Source organism: Argentina silus (genome assembly GCF_951799395.1).
Source record: "Argentina silus genome assembly, chromosome: 9".
Taxonomy (NCBI): Eukaryota; Metazoa; Chordata; class Actinopteri; order Argentiniformes; family Argentinidae; genus Argentina; species Argentina silus.
The window spans coordinates 8,484,146-8,503,617 of NC_139663.1; the positions used below are offsets into that span (position 1 = coordinate 8,484,146).

At 48.8% G+C, this 19,472-nt stretch overlaps 1 protein-coding gene across 1 annotated transcript in view; it reads left to right on the forward strand.

Annotated features, from left to right (window-relative positions):
- The window catches only part of LOC310809281 (SRC kinase signaling inhibitor 1-like), a gene marked incomplete at both ends in the record, with an annotated part of 83,753 nt that extends 64,281 nt beyond the window's left edge, over positions 1 to 19,472 (forward strand). Inside the window, 18 exon segments of the mRNA XM_083676476.1 lie at positions 1,515 to 1,713; positions 2,482 to 2,777; positions 4,968 to 5,830; positions 6,346 to 6,453; positions 7,040 to 7,167; positions 7,824 to 7,844; positions 8,678 to 8,838; positions 10,842 to 11,017; positions 11,955 to 12,085; positions 12,489 to 12,636; positions 12,789 to 13,143; positions 13,367 to 13,634; positions 13,801 to 13,943; positions 14,037 to 14,186; positions 15,017 to 15,145; positions 15,949 to 16,044; positions 16,329 to 17,402; positions 19,296 to 19,472. Coding sequence (XP_083532602.1) covers positions 1,515 to 1,713; positions 2,482 to 2,777; positions 4,968 to 5,830; positions 6,346 to 6,453; positions 7,040 to 7,167; positions 7,824 to 7,844; positions 8,678 to 8,838; positions 10,842 to 11,017; positions 11,955 to 12,085; positions 12,489 to 12,636; positions 12,789 to 13,143; positions 13,367 to 13,634; positions 13,801 to 13,943; positions 14,037 to 14,186; positions 15,017 to 15,145; positions 15,949 to 16,044; positions 16,329 to 17,402; positions 19,296 to 19,472 — 4,623 coding nt within the window.

The following is a 19,472-nucleotide window of genomic DNA, read 5'->3' on the forward strand; positions in this document are numbered from 1 at the left end:
CAACAGTCTCAACGTGGGAATGCAGCATTCTCAAAACTCATACATTTCTCACAAAATCCCAACGTGAAATTATTCAGAAATTTACAAAGGCACAAGATTACCTCAGAGAATAGTTCATTGACGTGTTTGATCCACTAGAGTATTCTTTTGATAAGATTTGTATGAAATGAGTTTCGAGTCCTATAAAGTGCATGTAGCTCCACTGTGCTGAGTCAAACTGATGGCTGTGTTTTATCTTAAGTACAGGCTTTATTTCCCCCCCCCCAGGCGCTGTCTGGATCACTGGAGCTGCCTGGTTATGTATATTCTGTATGGGTTCGCTTGTGGTGTGGCCATGGCATTGTGCTCCTCTGTGCTGCTCTGTGGGACCATTGGCTGTGTTGTTGTTCAGTGTGGTCATTGCTTAGATAAATGACCCCATTAGGGTGCACAGAGGGGGCGATCCGTCAGCGCCAGCATCTCTCTGCGTGCTCAGACACTGTCTGCCCAGGACTCCAGCGCTATCATCCTGCGTGTGTATATGTGTAGGACTGAATTATGTAAATGTTTGTGACAGCAGTGTGTACTGATAGTGTGTGTGTGTGTGTGTGTGTGTGTGTGTGTGTGTGTGTGTGTGTGTGTGTGTGTGTGTGTGTGTGTGTGTGTGTGTATGACCCAAAGTGAGCTCACCATGATATGAGGTCTCTGTCAGGAGCGCGCTGCGTCTCACATTGACTAACTACAAGATTAATGAGAGCCTCTAAAAAAACATGCTGAAGCCTTATTAAAGCAGAGCTAACTGTATGGGGGGGAAAAAAAAAACTTCAGAAAAAGAAGATAAGTTGTGTTCCACTTGGTGTGAGGAGGAGGGGGGTAGGGTTGCCATCCAAACAGTCGTCAGCGAGCATTCTGGGAGCTCATTACAGTGCTCTCTGAGCTGGAGGAGACACCGCGATGGGGATAGGGGAGCCAGTTCACTGAACACAGCCTTCCGGCAGCAGCAGCAGCAGTAGAGGGAACACCCATCCAGGAAGACAAGCCTGAGCACAGGCCAGTAGAAGGAGCCCATAGTGACAGGCCTGGATTTGCATAGCCTTGTTTTTCACTCATTTAAGGCTAGCACCAGCCCAGCAGGGCCCTGGTGCTAGGAAGATGGCAGGTGTAGAGGGAAGAGAACAAGCTTTAAAACACATACTCCTTCCAGCTTATATACGGTAGCACCTCTCTAAATCCCAGCCACTGACCCTCAGTAGCCCCCCAATCTAGGAAATATTGTGCTCTGAACAAATGCAGCTTGACTTTGGCTGTTCTTTACAGTAATGAATAAGCAGCTGCTGTATGATTCCCCTTTGAGTAACGTTTGTGTGGATGTTGCTGTCGGTGTTGAGAAGCTACTGCTATATTCGTCTCCTTGTCTGTTTGTATTTTGCCTCTTTCACTTCCCCCTCTCTCCATCCCGTCTCTGTCAAATTCATCCTCTGTGCCTCTGTCTCTTCTCCCCAAAGCAACTCTCTTTGTCTCTTTCTCCTCTTCAGAGTCGTAGTCCGCGGCACTCCCAGTCCACTCAGTCTGGGCTAGCCGACCAGGCCGCAAAGCTTTCCTTTGCCTCGGCTGAATCTCTGGCTGAGACCATGTCTGAGGCCGACATCCCGGTGGGGTTCAACCGTATGAACCGCTTCCGCCAGAGCCTGCCCCTGTCCCGCTCGGCCAGCCAGAACAAGCTACGCTCACCAGGTCAGACCACACTGCTGGACCTCACCCTACAGCCACTTTACATTTTCTCAAGTTTTGCTTATAAAATGTTTCATAAAAAAGAAAGAGCCATTCTATAATGATAATAAGGCCCCCCAGGGGAACAATCACACTTATCTGAGGGTGAAATCAAATGTCCTGCAGCCTCATGCAGTGTGCAATTATTCCCCCGATTGCTGAGTCCCAGTGGAGCGTTTATGCTTACTTAACCTGTGTATTTGTCAGGTTCAGAACAGACATAGAAATGCACAGAATTATTACCAGCACAGGAATAATGTCTATTATAGACAAAAACCTGTTTGTTGTGTTGTATTAAGGATTACTCTAATCAAGCAGTGTTAAGACATGTTTAGTGTGTGGACTGTTAGGGTAGTGGACTCAGAGTTAGGACAGGTTTAGTGTGCAGACTATTAGGGTAGTGGACTCAGAGTTAGGACAGGTTTAGTGTGTGGAAGGTTCAGCCTCATAAACACCAGGGTGGAGGTGCAGGTTATGCTAAGCACGCAGGGATAAACAGGGCACTGTAAAACCAGCGTGACAGTGAGTGATGACAAGTGATTTGGCAGAGGAGTTGAGGCAGTGCTAGAACACTGACTCACTCTGCCCCCCCGTCTCTTTATCAACCACTCCCTTTGTTTCTCACTCCTCTCTGTCCCCCTCCATCTCCCTCCTTCGAACTTGTATCATCTCTCTCTCCCCCTTCACCCTCTTCCCCTTCCTCTTCCTCCTCCTCCTCCTCCCCCTTTCTAGGTGTGCTGTTCCTGCAGTTTGGGGACGAGACGCGGCGGGTGCACATCACCCATGAGCTGAGCAGCCTGGACACGCTGCACGCCCTCATCGTGCACATGTTCCCCCAGAAGCTCACGGCCGGCATGCTCAAGTCCCCCAACACGGCCATCCTGATCAAGGACGAGGCGCGCAACGTCTTCTACGAGCTGGAGGACGTCAGGGACATCCAGGACCGCAGCATCATCAAAATCTACCGCAAGGAGCCCATCTACGCCTCCTACCCCGCAGCCCCTCATCTGGCCAACGGGGACCTGAGGGTGAGGACCGGGGAGGGTGGGGGAGGGGGTGGAGAGAGGGGAGGGTGGTCGGGAGTTACTTCAGCAGCTAGTTGGAAGGGGTTGTGTATTGGGAGCGGTTGGGGGGACTGACTCACATTGTGTTGGATGAATTCTTTAGATTTTTCTCAGATTGTTTTGTTTTGTTTTTAGAGGAGCTCCATATTATCTTTGTCAGTGCACCAGGTGTGTTTTGATGAAGCAGTGTGTTGAAAGGTTGTTGTAGTGTAGGGGTTGTTGATCCAGGTTCCTGTGGAGAAGTTCTTTTATCTTCAAGGGCACCATCTGTTGCTTGCATGGACACCAAAGAACAATGCTGCATGATAATTGAAGCATGTTCCACCCCCTCCCTCTCCATGTCTCTGCTTTGGTTGAGATCAAGGAACCCTGAAGTTGCTCTTTTTTCCTCCAAGTGAGAGCAAACTCCCAACCATCTGTATTATTCACACTACGTTGAATATGAATCAGCCATTATCCATTTAATTAATAACACAGAGTGACGTTGTGTAACAACAGTGCACACTGATAGTGTGTGTGTGTGTCTGTCTGTTTGTGTGTGTGTGTGTGTGTGTGTGTGTGTCTGTGTGTGCGTGCATTTGTCTATGTGTGTGTGTGTGTGTGTGTGTGTGTGTGTGTGTGTGTGTGTGTGTGTGTGTGTGTGTATTTGTCTGTGTGTGTGTGTGTGTGTGTGTGTGTGAGCATGCGAAGTGCTTGTGTAAAGGCACATCAAAATATACTCAAATGATCTAAGCTAGATGAAATGAAATCATAGAGAGTCTTGATTTCAAGGAGGGCAGATACGGTGAAGGCCAGACCTTTGAAAAACATTAAAGTTGGCTGCTAGTTCTTTGTTCTCTGACAGTATGTGTGAACTGCTTCATCGTTGTGCTGGAGACTGCCCGCCTGCTGCCCTGCATGTTAACTAACATCTTGACATTGAGTTGCTCCCGTGTGTGTATTTCTGGGTTTGGATGGGTGGTTTTAAACTCTGTGTGTGCGTGGGTGTGTGTGCACTTCTGCAACACCTACGTAAATAACACCTACGTACGTCTCCCATCTGTCTCAGTGTTCTGTATAAGAATACGAGGAGGATACACAGAGGATGAGGAGTGGATGAGGATGACAAACATAGGAGAAGGTTTCACAGGGGGGACCAATGAAGGTAGAGTAGTCGGGCAGTGGAGGCCGCTGGAGGGTGAAACCGGAGGATGGGCACATTGTAATGCATGGAATGGAATGAGGAATGGTATATTGTGTGTTTGATACCATTCCTCATTCCTCATTCCATGCATTACAAGGAGCCCGTCCTCCGATTCCCCCCTCCACCAGCCTCCGCTGTAGTAGGGAGAGTGTTACGTTGAGGAAAGATGAAGAGAGGAGAGGACAGGATTGAAAGAGGAAAAAGATGAAGCGGAGGAAGTCAAATGCAAACATAGCACAATATTAAAGGATTACAACACACTCCTCACAAAGAAAGGCAAGCGAAGGAGAAGAAAATAGAGAGGCAAGTCTGGTGGACGAGAAAATTCCTTGGATTTGTTCTTTTGAATCAGGAGAGGGTTACAGGAGGCTCCAGGCTTTCTTTCACTTCTCTTCAAAAGAGAGGTAATGGATACACACAGATATAAGGATGTGCTGAATACGTGCTCATTGTTATTCAATGTTCTGTCACTGGGTTTAGTGGGGCTGTGTGAATGGAGCTCAGTGGTCTGGTAGACTCGTGGAGAGAGAAGAAAGGAAGAAGAGGACAATTACGCTGGACGTTCTTGTCTCTGTGTGCGCCTCTCTTCATCTCTCTCCTGCTCAGACTCCGTTTTCACACAATGTGTTGAGATTCGAGGAATCAGTGCCAATCTTTTTCAATTATTTGTGTAATCAGCGTCCCATACGGCTATTCTACACCTCTATTGAATAGCGCATGTTAGCTATTACTGAAGAGCAATTCTTGAGTTCTTGCTGTATATTCTTGTGTTGTTTTTTCTTGGGGGGGGGGGCTTGTAGAAAGATCATATTGTGTCTAATCTCAAGGCTATCACAGACTGTCCAATGTCAGTGTGATCTCCGATGATCTCTACAGTATGTCAACCTGACACAAGGAAGAACGGAGCATTCTCATCCCCTGGTCTCCATGGTAACCTTCTCTCCCTCCCCGCCCCTGTCCCTGTCTTTCAGAGGGAAATGGTGTACACATCTAGAGAGTCCTCCCCCACCCGTCGCCTCAACACCCTACCCTCCTCCTCCGCCTCCCCCCCCTCGGGCTCCCCGTCCCGTTCACGCCTCTCCTACAGCGGAAGTCGCCCCCCATCCTTCGCCGGGCCGGGACACCCCCAGCACCAGCAGCCCCAGCACTCCCAGCACCCCCAGCACTCCCAGCACCCCCAGCACCCCCACCACCCCTCGGCTGCCCACGGCCCCAACGCAGGCATGTCCCCCTCCCCGAGCGCCATCCTGGAGCGCCGCGACGTCAAGCCCGACGAGGAGGTGTCTGGGAAGAACATGGTCCTGATGAAGAACGAGGGGCTGTACGCCGACCCCTACAGCCTGGTGCACGAGGGCCGCCTCAGCATCGCCTCCACACAGTCCCTGGCCACCATCGGAGACCCTTTTGGCTTCCCCATGTCTGGGGGTCTGTACCGACGTGGCTCTGTTCGCTCCCTCAGTACCTACTCTGCCGCTGCCCTGCAGGGGCAGCTAGAGGATGCCCTGTACAAGCCTGGGGGTCCCCTCTACTCTGATTCCTACTCCTCAGCCACACTGGGCATGGGCTTCCGCATGCCCCCCTCCTCCCCACAAAAGATCCCCGACATGCAGCTGAGTCAAAGAGACTCGTATTCAGGCTCCCCCAGCAGAGCCTCCCCTGTCAGGCAGAGCTTCCGCAAGGACTCAGCCTCCTCCTCTGTGTTTGTGGAGAGCCCCAAGTCCAGGCCCAGCTCCAGCTCGGACCCTCTGTGTCTGCAGGCTGGGCCGGGAGGGGACGGGGGCAGAGGGATGCCTGGGTTCAGCTCCCCACTGCCAGGGCAAGAGTCTGACTCCAGGTGATTACTGTATGTCTGTCTGTCTGTCTGTCTGTGTGTGTGTGTGTGTGTGTGTGTGTGTGTGTGTGTGTGTGTGTGTGTGTGCGTGTGTGTGTGTGTTATGTGTTTCAAATGTGTCCTCGATGTGTGTGTTTTTTTCTTTGTGTGTGACTGAGTGTACAGTATGCAGTGGGATGATGTGATGTCATGGGATGTGTTATGATACGGTAGTCCCAATTGTTCCTGTCATATTGTTTCACATAGTTTACATATTTATGAGAGCTATGTGAACAACACGACTGGAACAATTAAGGCTAACGATATGCATGCGATAGAGTGTGGCTCTGTGTACAGTGTGCATTATAAAGATATGATGTGATATCTATGTCAAATATATCTAATATACATGTAATATGTGTATGTGTGCATAGCCATAGCCAGCCTGTGTAATGTAACGGTGTGTGTGTGTGTGTGTGTGTGTGTGTGTGTGTGTGTGTGTGTGTGTGTGTGTGTGTGTGTGTGTGTGTTTACCACAGGGATCGTATGGAGCGTATGGAGCGTATGGAGGCCATGGAGAAACAGATCGCCAGTCTGACAGGACTGGTTCAGAGTGTACTGACCAGGGCACCGGACAGTGACAGCACGTAAGACCCTTCGATAGACCCCCCCTCCCCCCCTCCCCAACCCCAATCACACAGACAGATCACAGACACATCAAACATCTTTATGAACTAGCACTATGACAGCAGGAGCACAGAAAAAACTCAGTGTTGGCAGGATATTGTTTTCATACATTATATATCATATTTACAGTAGCACAGTTGTATTAGGCCTGTTCTGTATTTTGTGTAGCTCATTCACACAGTTCATAAGTACAGTTGTGTCGTAGCACGGCATCATTATGTAATGGCCCAACATTGTTGGAAGTATAAAGTTAGTGCACGGCTGTACAAGTACATTAGTATAGGAAGGGGGTTGGCAGGAGCACTGTAATTGCCTTCACTTTGGGAAAGTACTGCATAAAGCAGTTTACAGGAATGTAGTACAAGGACAAGAACATGAGTTATAGTGTTTTGGCATGAACCCATTCTGTAATTGCCTTGCCCTTTGGAGAGTGAAGGAATCTAATGCAGTGCACTACATGTTTATGTAGCAAATAGGTACATTAGCATGGTACAGGTGTTGGCATTAGCTCTGTAATTGCCTTGCCCTGTGACCGTTGATCCTCAGATGCGGCCTACTGCGTCTCTGCATGATGGCGGGCTGCCCTCCGGACGAGGGGGCGGAGTTCTCACGGCCCTTCCCTTTCTCTTCCAGCGAGAAGACCGAATCCAACAGTGACGGCTCCGCCACGGGAAGTGAGTACCGCTCCCTAACCCAACGCCTCTTAGCTGGTTCACTGGTCCACTGCGTGGGCAGTCAACAGTATATTGAGTCTTATTAAACCTTTGGCATTGTGTTGTGAATCTACGCCAGATTCTGCTAACCTTTCACTGCTGTTCAGTCAGGTTGAGTATAGTTCTATCCATTTTCCATATGCGTTTCGGGTCAGGCTTAGCCCAGTGTTTACACCCATTTACTCTAGTATAAAGCCAGATTCTGCTTTCTTGTACAGTAAAGTGTTGAAGCATAGGCTGAGAGTGATGTCTCCTTTCACATGCAACCCTAAATAAAAAGCACTTCCATCCCTCTGTCTCTTTACTCTCGCTCTCTCTGACATCTCTCTCTCTTTCACTCACACCTTCTTCCTCTCTTTTCTTTACCTCTCTCTCCTCCACTGCCCCAAATGCGTCAGTTTGGCATACGTGCGTCCACAGAGACTGCTTTTCAAAGGCTGGCCCTTCAAAGGGTCAGCGAGGGGACACACCATCCTTTGAAGCCTCTCCTTGCCCTGAGATTATGCCAAATACGTATATAAACCCTCAACTTTGGACATTTCCCAAAACTCCAAAGCTCTCTGTTCTCTCTCCCTCGTTTGTTTTTTGGTAACTGGCTCACTGCTTTTATATTTCAGCTGGACGGCTGAAGCGGAAAGGTAGTTTCTCTCTCCTCCCTGTCTTTATCTCTCCTATCTGATCTCCCATCTCTCAGCCCCTGTGTGGGTGTCTGTGGTGTTGTCACACCCCTGGTGTACTGTAGGTGGCGTTGCATCTCTCTTCCTGTGCCCCCCCTCCTTGGTCACTCAGAGGCCAGGTCCCTCCCTACTCTGTCCTCCACTGCTCTCTAATCCCCATCTTGTCTCTGGTCCTGTCTGGTGCCTTCCCCCTCTCACCATCCTGCTGAATCTACACTTGTTCATGCATCTGAGATTCAGGAGGATATGCTCTCACGGAGTGAATGAACTCTTCTTCTCCTGTTTTTTTCAGTGAACGTTTTTTTTCTGTCTGAGAACTGAGCTTGGATTCTTTACCTGTGGTCTCATTCCTCAGCATGCAGTAATGCAGAAGACGTCTGTGTGTGTGTGTGTGTGTGTGTGTGTGTGTGTGTGTGTGTGTGTGTGTGTGTGTGTGTGTGTGCGACACAGAGAGAGAGAGAGGCCCAATGACCATAATCACAAATGATTGAATGTCAAGGAGACTAAACATAATTCTCTGTGGAACACTAAAGTAATAGCATGACACACACCACTCCCAATGGGTTTTTTAGTGGTCTGTGAACATTTGCTGTTTTGTGCAGTGTGTATGTTTGGGTGTATATGTGCCTGTGTGTGTATATGCGAGTGTCTTTATGTGTGTGTGTGTGTGTGCGTGCGTGCGTGCGTGCGTGCGTGCGTGCGTATGTCTGTCTGCAAATGTCATACATCACAGGGACTAATTGAATTTCCTCCCTGACCTCACTCTGACCCCTGCGCACAATTCTGATTGACAGCTCTGACGCCGTCTGCCCCCCTGGCTCTGATGCCGCCTCCTCCCTCTTGCGCCACCCCAGCTACCTCCGTCAGCAAGCTGCAGATGCAGCTCCATCTGCACGACCTGCAGCATAACGCCACTGACCTGCGCAAACAGCTCTCCCAGCTGCGCAAGATGCAGGTTAGTCCCCTCACACCCTCCTCCATCTGTGCCAGCATTGCTGTTCACACACCCGCAGAGTCTGTTACTCAACTGTACGTTCAGAGGAACCTCCAACGAGACAACAAACTTGAGACAAAAATATAACTTCATCTTATGACAAGTAATATTACTTATTGTGGTGTCTGCTGCACATCTTGATTATTAGTCGCATTAGACATAGAGGGATGTGCATTTAAATATGATCTGTTTATTTGCCTTATATCAGATTGTTTTCCAATCTTGTTTCTACACCATAGTGTGTTATAGTACTCACAAATTAATAAGATGTCTTTTTTTCTGACACATTGAGGTCATAGTATGCTTTGAGGATATTTGTAGTGAAAGATAAGAAAGATGAAAGTTATGTTATGAGGTAAACAAGGCGTGGGCTTCCAGTCCTGAGCTGGTGGAAATGGACGTAACATCAGATAAAAGAGAGGGAAAAACAAAGAGATTAAAGGGGATGATGAGCTTCCCAACGTCTTCCTCTGACTCTCCATTGTACCATTGCCAGAGGAAGAGGAAGGAAGGAGGAGGAGGATGGTGACTTAAATGGTTGCAATGAAGAGAGGAAATAATCACCATGTCTGAACTGTCATGTCCTGCTCTCAGAGGGGCAGGTGAGCTGGTTGTAGAGGTGTTTGTTCTAAAAACACCTCAGATCAAAAATAACTCGCCATATAGTCGGTGCCTACACACATGCAGAGGATATGAGAGCAGTGGAGTGGTAAATTGGAGCCAAATGCATCACCCTGTGACAAGAGCAGATAGGTAATCCCATGCATTTACCTGCGTGTGTACCCAAGCATGATCCCTACCCTTTGACCCGCCCTGTTACCCATGGCGACGGCCAGAGGCTTGAATAATTCATGCTTTTCATGAATTATGCAGAGTGATGGAGTGGGAGAGAAAGGGTGAACAAGGGAGAGGAATCATAATGCAGAGAAATAAACAGAAAGAAGGAGAATAAAGCGCCTCTATTATTATTCATGTTGTTGTTTTTTAATGTACAGCACGGTACCACTTCCACTGAGCAGATATGGAGGCAATGCTGAACATTACTCATGCTGCTGTTTCGTTTCATCTCTTCCAACAAAAAGCAATCAATTATTAATTTTCCTTGTTGCTAAACAGGTGCTTTGGGACATCTCTGCTCAGGTCATCTCTGGGTGCTTGTGTTACATACGTACATTGTACAGTATTAGACCATATTCCATTCATACTGCTGCATGTGTATTGACTGTTCTTCTCAAGGGCATGCAAGCAGTAAGACTCAATGGTCCCACAAGTACAATTTTCTCTGATCACACACACACCCACACACACCCACACACACCACCACCACCACCAGCACCACAGGCTCCATCGGCAGCAGCTAATCACCCACAGATAAAATGCAAGGACAGAGCAATCGATAAAGACAGTCATATTAAAACTGTACACACGCACACGCACGTACACACACACACACACACACACACACACACACACACACACACACACACACATGCAGCCAAGGACAGGTCAGCACATCCTCATGCACATATCAACACATTACTAGACAGAGAAGGACGTGATCCAAAAGAATGCACACGGTCAAGGACAGGGCAGGATAGTAACACAAGACCCCCAAATCATTGGTGCCAATCCTGAAAAGCTCCTCAGGCATCAGTCATTCTTTCTTCTTTCAAAGATGCTGTCAAACTGGGATCCCTTTATTATTTTAAAAGTTCATGAGTTCCATCTCTCAAGGCAGACCTACATCAGGTGCACAATTCCACCCAAACTCTCAGAAGGTTTATTGTAAAACACATTCATAGTATCATGAGAAGGCATCTGTAACCTTGTATCTCACAACCATCTATGACCTGTATCACCGTCTTTGTGTGTGTGTGTGTGTGTGTGTGTGTGTGTGTGTGTGTGTGTGTGTGTGTGTGTGTGTGTGTGTGTGTGTGTATGCGCATGCGTGAATGCGTGTCCAGATCCAGAACCAGGACTCGGTACGGACGCTGCTGAAGCGGACTGAGACGGAGCTGAGCGTGCGCGTGAGTGACGCCCTGAGGAAGCAGGAGGACCCTCTGCAGAGACAGCGCCTCCTGGTGGAGGAGGAGAGACTCAAGTACCTCAACGAGGAAGAGCTCATCATCCAACAGCTCCAGTCAGTATATCACAGCTCAGCTTGGATGCATGGAGTTGGCTTGTATGTATTGGCTGTACAAAGGCAGTTGGCCCAGTACAATCATACTGATAACAATCTGAAAACATCTCAGGTTACCAGACACCATTCACCACAGTAAAGTCTGGAACTTCATCTGAGTAGACTTTCTTGAATAAATCATCGGGCTCATTAGATCACCTCGTTAATCGATGTTCGTTATTAACCATTCCTAAAAGCCATTTTATTTCATTTAATTATTCATATGATTTTGATACGCCATATGGCCGGAGGCTGATTTATTTGACATCGTTAAGTTTCATTTTCATTAGTGGGTTAGCTCAGTGAGTGTGTGTGTGTGTGTGTGTGTGTGTGTGTGTGTGTGTGTGTGTGTGTGTGTGTGTGTGTGTGTGTGTGTGTGTGTGTGTGTTTGTGTGTGTGTGTGTGTGTGTGTGTGTGCGCGTGCGTGCGTGCGTGCGTGCGTGCGTGCGTGTGTGTGTGTGTGAAGGTCTAGATCATCTCTTTTTCACTCCTGTGGTTCTATTGCCATCTCCCCCACACACACCACAGTGGGGTAGTAGCAGGCAAACATCATGAGGCCATCAGCTCATGAAGATTTGTAGCTGTATAATATTGCTGCTGCAATATTTTGGTTGTCTATGAATAAAACAGTAGTGTCAGCCACTACATAAAGATGTTGAGTAATAGTAGTTCTATACTGTAGTTTATCTCAGTTTTACTGTGAGTTCATTGATGAATGTCTTATGTTAATTAATGGTTTCACCTCTTTCACCCCATGAGTGGGAAGTCACATTAAGGTTGTGGTGTGAGGAATGTGAAAGTGTGTGAGAACCTCGAGTAACCTTAATAAGTCATTCACATTCACAACAAAAAGGATAGAAACAGAATCATATAAGCCTATCTGCCTACGCCTACACAGTGACCTGGAGAAGTCAGTGGAGGAGATCCAAAAGGACTCGTCTGTCAATCACAAGCTGGTGACGGTCCAGGAGCTGGAGGAGAAGGCCACGGTGCTGAGGAAGCTGGGGGAGACGCTCACAGAGCTCAAGAGTGAGTCACTGAGACACTTTAACAATAATCACTACCTCAGGCACCCACTGCCTGTCACTCACACTGAGCTAGTCACTGAAATAGCCTATCGCTGTCAAACAACAAGACATCACAATCTAACATTTAACATTTAGATCAATTAGCAGACATTTGTATCCAAAGAGACACGCAAGTACATTTGTCTAGACTCTAAGTAACAAAATCAAAGAGTCAGTAAAACCTTTGATAAGGAGGCAGTCACAATACTAGAGAAGGGACGAAAACATTTCTATTTGATGTTAAACATTACAATCTCAAGAAATGGATTGAAATGATGACATTATGTTTGTCATGCTCTGTAAACAGATATGTTTGAAGTCATAAACATTGGTTGATGTACTGAACCCCTGCCTCCACCCTCTAGACCAGTTCCCCAGTCTGCAGAGTAAGATGCGGGTGGTGCTGAGGGTGGAGGTGGAGGCTGTGAAGTTCCTCAAAGAGGAGCCACACAGACTGGACGCCCTGCTAAAGCGCTGCAGGTCCATCACCGACACACTTGCCACCATGCGCAGGTATGGTCCAACACACACAGACAGGTATTCTACACTGGATTTTGGAAAGTAATGTAAGTAAGTGCCTGGTGCATTTTGGCTGTGTCTGTGCAGACCAAACCCAACAGCCTATCCTGACACCACTCTACTGTGTGTGTTTGTTCTATTGCCAGGCAAGTGAACGAGGGCGTATGGAAGAAGCAGGAAGACTTCTCCAGTCCCTCCTCTAAGCACAGCGAGGACTTCCGGAAGAGTGCTGACTTTGATATCCCCACCAGCCCTCCTCAACTCAACCTCAACGACAGGGGGGGAGGCAGCAGCCTGTCCAACTGGAGCCCCCACTCCTCCAGCCATGGCCACGGCCACAGCCACAGCCACAGCCACAGTCACAGCCACAGCCACGGCCATGGGAACCCCTCTGGCCTCCACAGGGACAACCACCCCCCTGTACCTCACAAGGGCCGGGCCCTGGAGGAGCTGGCCAGCCGTGCTGCCGCTGACAAGGCTGCGTCTGTGGAGGTTCGACTGGTACGGAACCCTTCTGTTTTCACTCCATCTTCATCTCTATGTTCCTGTTCCATCTCTTTAGTCTGGAGTCCCCTGATGTGGCATTGGTTTGGCAGTATTTAATGTAGAGTGTATAGCATTTGCTTGCCTGCAAACATTTCTGTGTATGTTTCTGTGCATACTCACTCGTATGTGTTTATACAGTACTTCTATATGCAGTTGTCCACGTGTCCCTCTACTCCAGGCAGCAGAGCGGGACTGGGAGGAGAAGCGGGCCAGTCTGACCCAGTACAGCGCTCAGGACATCAACCGTCTGCTGGAGGAGACCCAAGCTGAGCTGATGAAGGCCATCCCAGACCTGGACTTTGCTGCCAAGCAGATCAAGTCTGTCTCCAACACGCCCTCTCAGAACCCGCAGAGTGTCACAGCCACGCCCGAGCACCGCGTCAACAAGCCCCAGCACGCCATCCACAAACTGTCGGGTAAAGAGCCTGGCTCCAGGCGGGGCTCCGGTAAGACCACTCCTAAGTTTACCCGGTGCACACTTCACTTACCCAGGGTAGCAATAGTGTTTTTGGTCACTGATGAATGTTATATCACAGTGTTGGAAATGGATGTTCGTACTGTATGTGTCTCTCCTCTAACGGGTTCCCCATGTGACTACCATACCTGCCACAGATGCAGAGCTGACGGTGGCTAGGTATCGCACAGAGAAGCCCTCAAAGTCGCCTCCCCCCCCCCCACCGCGACGCAGTTTCCCATCGTCCCCTGGTCTGACCACCCGCAGCGGAGAGCCCTTAATCCCTGGCAAGAGCATGAAGGTGACTGTAAGTTTGCGTACGATACATTGACACTCACACACTCACACACAGTCATGAATTCACTTCCACACGTTTCTGTGTGTGTGTTAGAAGTCCGAGTCAGAAGAGTCAGAGGCACAGAAGCCCCATGTGAAGCTGCGACGGACAGTGTCTGAAATGCCTCGTCCTGCCTCCACCCCTCCTGCCCTGGCTTCTGGAGAGAAAGAGGACACAGAGGAGGACAGGATCACTGCTGAACTGGAGGTACTGTACTACTAGACACAGTAGCAGAAATTGTTGGTTGAAATAATGTTACTAGAAGTGGGTACAGGTTAGATTGTAGGTTATCGTGTAGGGGATGGGCAACCACACGTACTCTGCTGAAAATGTAGATTCTCCTTCATAACCTATCATTGGGAATGGGCACACACACACACACACACACACACACACACACAGACGCACACACACACGCACACACGCACACGCACACACACACACACACACACACACACACACACACACACACACACACACACACACACACACACACACATACACACACACACACAGACACACACACACACACAGACACACACACACACACACACACATACACACACACACACACACACACACACACACACACACACACACACACACACACACACACACACACACACACACACACACACACACTGTAGGTCTTATCTCATTAATACTGACAGATTGCTGTTCCAGAGTGGAAGGTCAGGCCAAAGCAGCAGGTGCCATATGCCTTTCCTGCCCCTGGCCTTCTCACTTGGAGAGCCCAGAGATCACACAGCTCAGTGACACATACCACCACCCAGGGCTTACAGATCATCACAGCCGGGACAGATGGACCCTAATGGATCATTGGGTTGTGTTTGTGAAGCCCTGCTTGCCATTTAGTGGGGAAAAAAACAACAATTTAAAGCTCAGATTTTCGGTGGTTTTAGACAATTATCATCATGTAATCGTTCACCATAATATTTTGATTTTCTTACCTTCATTTAATCGCTATTTATATTATTGTAAAATGCCCCCTCCTCCTCCCCCTCCCCCTCCCCCAGCTGTTTCAGAGAGCTCCCCTCAGGCTCAGCCTGTCCCCCTCCCACACCCTGCCCTGTACCCCCCGCAGCAGGACCAGCATACCCCCCTCCAGCCTCGACCTGTGGCCCCCAGGGGCCTCGGGCACCAAGGTAATGCCCAGACCAGGGCTGCTGCTGTGGACTGCTGCCTCCTGGGGCTACCCCCCCCCCCCTTCCCCCCTCCTCCCACACACACACCACACACACCCACACAGACACCTCCTTTCCCCCTAAACACACTCCGGTCTAACCTATACCTCCCCAAAAACACACTCCCATCCTCACCCTGAGCTCTAGCCACAGTACTCACCACAGGGTCTCCTATGACAGCAGCTGGTCACTAGAGGACATGCCTAACACTGAGGCTCTTTCTGTGTGTATGTGCATGTCTGCTGTGAGATGTTTGCTGTGTTTAAGCCCTTCCCTGAGAGACAGAGAAAGAGACTGGAGGGGGAAAACATCAGATCCCTCTCCTCCCTTCCCTTGGTATTACTGTTGTTGCAAAAGGAGACCACACTGCTATGATCTGAAATGCAGCCCTTAGGTCTTGCACTTCCTCCATCCTTTACCAGAACACATCCCTGAATACACCGTTTCCAGATGCTGTTTGTACCAGGACACAACAAGCAATTACCCTCACCCCATTGTTTAGAAGAAGCATACCACTGACACAGTTGCTCAATAATGTATCAGTCCCTCACAGACACATACAGTACAGACATATTTGTGGCTTGTGTGTTGGATGCAGTGTTTTGCAGTGCATGGTGTTTACATGTGAGACTGTGAGACTGTGTGCGTGTGTGCGTGTGTGCGTGTGTGCGTGCGTGCATGCGTGTGTGTGTGTGTGTGTGTGTGTGTGTGTGTGTGTGTGTGTGTGTGTATACAGTTGTGAAACTCTACACTGTGTCTATCAGCTGTCCAGAGCGTCGCTGGACTGCTCTGGCCTACATTGGGAGCAAGGCAGAATCAGATCAGACCACAGTGCCAGCAAACTGGCATCAGACTCCCAGGTAAGAGACTGACACACTGATACAGGCCTAAGAGCCATAACCTTACAGAGTGTTTTATAATCAGTATAACTGATAACTGATAACTGATAACTGATACATTAATCTGAATACAAAGTGCCATGTCATATTGTACAGAGAATCATCATATTTAATCATTATTATTATTATTATTATTATTATTATTATTATTATTATTATTATTATTATATTAGGGGGTTGTTTAGATTTATGGGAGTGATAGTTTGAATATAATTTTAATTTTAGGCACCCTTTTTGTGTTGCAGGTACAGTGTGCAGCCCTGCCTAGTCCGATCCTCTCTCCAGTCCCCCGGATTGTGCTGACAGAGTGTGTGTCAGTTCCACTCTCTTCCACAGAGGACTCTGTCAGAGACTTGACACAGGACCAACAGGTCCCTCCTAAAGCGGGCCAGTCACAAGAACAGACAAGTCCTCAGACAGTCTCCCAGATCCAGGAAGTCACGAAAAGGCAGGATCCCATTGGACAGGCTCAGAGGAAGCCCCCTCGGCGGGAGCTGAGGATCCAGGAGTCATTTGAGAAGGAGGGGGAGGAGACAGAGAAGCTTGCCGTGGTGCTCACTGAGCTGGAAGTGATGGTGATGTCCCCCTCCGAGGCCCAGGAGCTCCGCAGGATGGGGTCAGAGGGTCTGCAGACACTCACCCTCCCACCACTCGCATCAGAGGGAAACACTGAAGTCTACCTGTGTGGGGGCCCACTCCTGGTGCTCTTCAGGGAGACTGTAACGGTCCAAGAGGCCTATAGACAACTGCACTCCCTGCTGGGCAGAGACGGGGGGTCATCTAAGCCGGTGCCCAAACCCCGGGCAGGTCCCTCACACAGCAGCTTGGGCCGCAGCCCCAGGATCATCCTCTCCCCAGACCAGCAGGACTCTCTCAGAGAGGCACTGAGGGTAGGGATGGAGACAGGGGACAGGATCCTAACACTCCACAACAGCACCGGTACAGAGAGTGCCCCCGCTGCCCACCCAGAGCTCCAGCTGAGCTCAGTGGTTCCTGCCCTGAAACCAAATGGCTCTGCTGGTTCTGAGGAGAGCCAGGCCAGGGTGGGCCAGAGCCCATGGACCCGGGGAGAGGACATCCGCAGCAGCACCTACAGGAGGCTGGACAGCCTGGAGGAGACCATCCGCGAGCTAGAGAACACCCTTCTGGAGCTCAGTGGCCACCCCCCCACAGGGCACTTCTACCCCGAGACACTCTCCACAGACACCCCCCTTGCAGAGGTTCCAGAGCCAGCCCAGACGCCTAGCACTCCAGCCTCAGAGACCAAGAAGCCCCCGGTCCCACCCAAGCCCTGCTCCTTCACTCCCACCATGACCAAGGTCCATAACCTGCTCCGCCACATAGACTCTCATTCTTGGAGGGCATGCTCTCACCTCTCTCTTTTGTTTCTCCTCTCCTTTGGGCTTTATGTGTTGGGATTTCACTCTCCGCTGAAGCTTTATAACATGAGGAGCTTTCTGTTGTCTGTTCCCTGATAAATCACATTGGCAGATATTTGCATGACACATTTAAACCCTCAGTAAGCCATTGTCAACCCCTTAGCTGTCCTAAACGCTGAGGGGCAGACAACACACGCTCTCCTTCTCTGTTCTCTGATTAGTAATGTGGCTGCTGTCCCTTTGGGCAGGGGGTGGGTAATTATCTTTTCATTGATCTGCCCTGGCATCTGCTGTTTCTAGTCTGTAAAACCAGGGCAATTTCAATCTCTGTGACAATAAACTGTAATTTCTCTGCCTCTCTTTCTTTCTCTCTCTCCCCTCTTTATGTTCTCCCCCTCTTTATGTCGCTGTTCTTGTCTCTTGATTCCGTGCTTGCTCTCACTGAAATCAATTTGCCAGTTACTTGCATCATCTACTGTTATAGCCTTTCCTTAAAGTTATTGATTAAACTAAGTGTTGAGACTTAGAACCAAATTGTTCTGAAGCTTCACACAGACACACACTCTCGTTGTTCTGAAGCTTAACACAGACACACACTCTCGTTGTCATTATCTCAGGGTCATCCATTTGCACAGTTCCAGATATCTCAGTCTGGAATGGCGCAGTCACCCACACAGGTGCATGCTGGGAGTATGAGTTTATCACGTACACCTGTAGTGTAACAGCTTGTAAGGCTGAGAGAATGAGAGAAATCACAGAATGAGAGAAATCATTGAATAATGAAGATGGACAGAGTGAGAGGGGAACAGATAAAAGACAAGATGTAGAATGTAGCATGTGCCTCCAGGAATTTTCTGTGAGTAAGGACTCCCACGCAGGGCATGACTACCAAGCCTAGCAGTGATACTGTCACAGTGCATATCTCCACAGTCAAGCTTCCATGGAGAGGTCCTTTGGGCATGGTGTGGGATTGCTGCCTTTTCACACATTATTTCATCACCCCACTGTACGCCTGCCAGAGTCTCATTACTTAAATCAGATCCTGCATCCTGGTTTACTACTCTATCTCTGACTCATTCTAGCATGGCAGACTGACTGAGCTGGTTTATTCTGAGAAATTACTAGGATCAACACATTTTTGGGCCCCATTTCAATTCTAACCAATTTAAGAATGAATTGAGTTTGTCAACTTGGTTATTGAATTTCAATTGATCAATGCCCCGAAAGTGAATTGTTTTCTGCTACAATTCAATGTCCAATTCCACAGTTGACAGGACTTGAATCTCTCCCTTTTAGATTTTGGAAAATGTCCCTGTACTCAAATCCACTGTTTGTATTCTCTGTTAGTTGTTGTGTGGGGTGGAGGTAGGTATGGTGTGTGAATGAGTGTGTATTGGTTTTTGCGTATATTAGAGGCGGAGGCGCTTGTCAAAAAAGATCATTATGCCCACTACATCATAGGATGGAACCCGTGGAGCCTTGCTACGGAACGTCACTTTCAATTTCACATTTCTACATTGTCCTGTTTGTCAGATTGTCTTCTCTAGCGCTGCGGCCTCATTGTAACGATACAGTGAAAGTCAGTCGTGTGGATTGTGTATTGAGTTATTTCAGCGAGTCTGTAAACCCCTGCACTCAGGGCCAGCAACCACCGGGGGGGATAGACTGGCTTACAGTACAGGAGTCAGAGCTCCTATTGAGTTGATTATCTATCTGAGTCCATACTTAAGGTGTTTTAGGGAAAGGAATGAAATATGAATCTGTTATTGTTCATTGACACTCATCCCCTCTCGCCTCTCCTCTCCTCCCCTATCTCTCCCTCTCCTTTGACAGGGAGGAAACGCCAGCGTGGGTAAAGTGCTCCACTCCTCGGCTGCTTCCAGGCTGAAGCACTTGCAGCAGAGCAGCACAGAGAAGACTAAATTAACCAAGAGGGAGGACTTCCTCAAGAGCCAGGGCCAGCAGCAGGTATCACTCTACTCTACTGATCACCCACTACCACCTACCTGA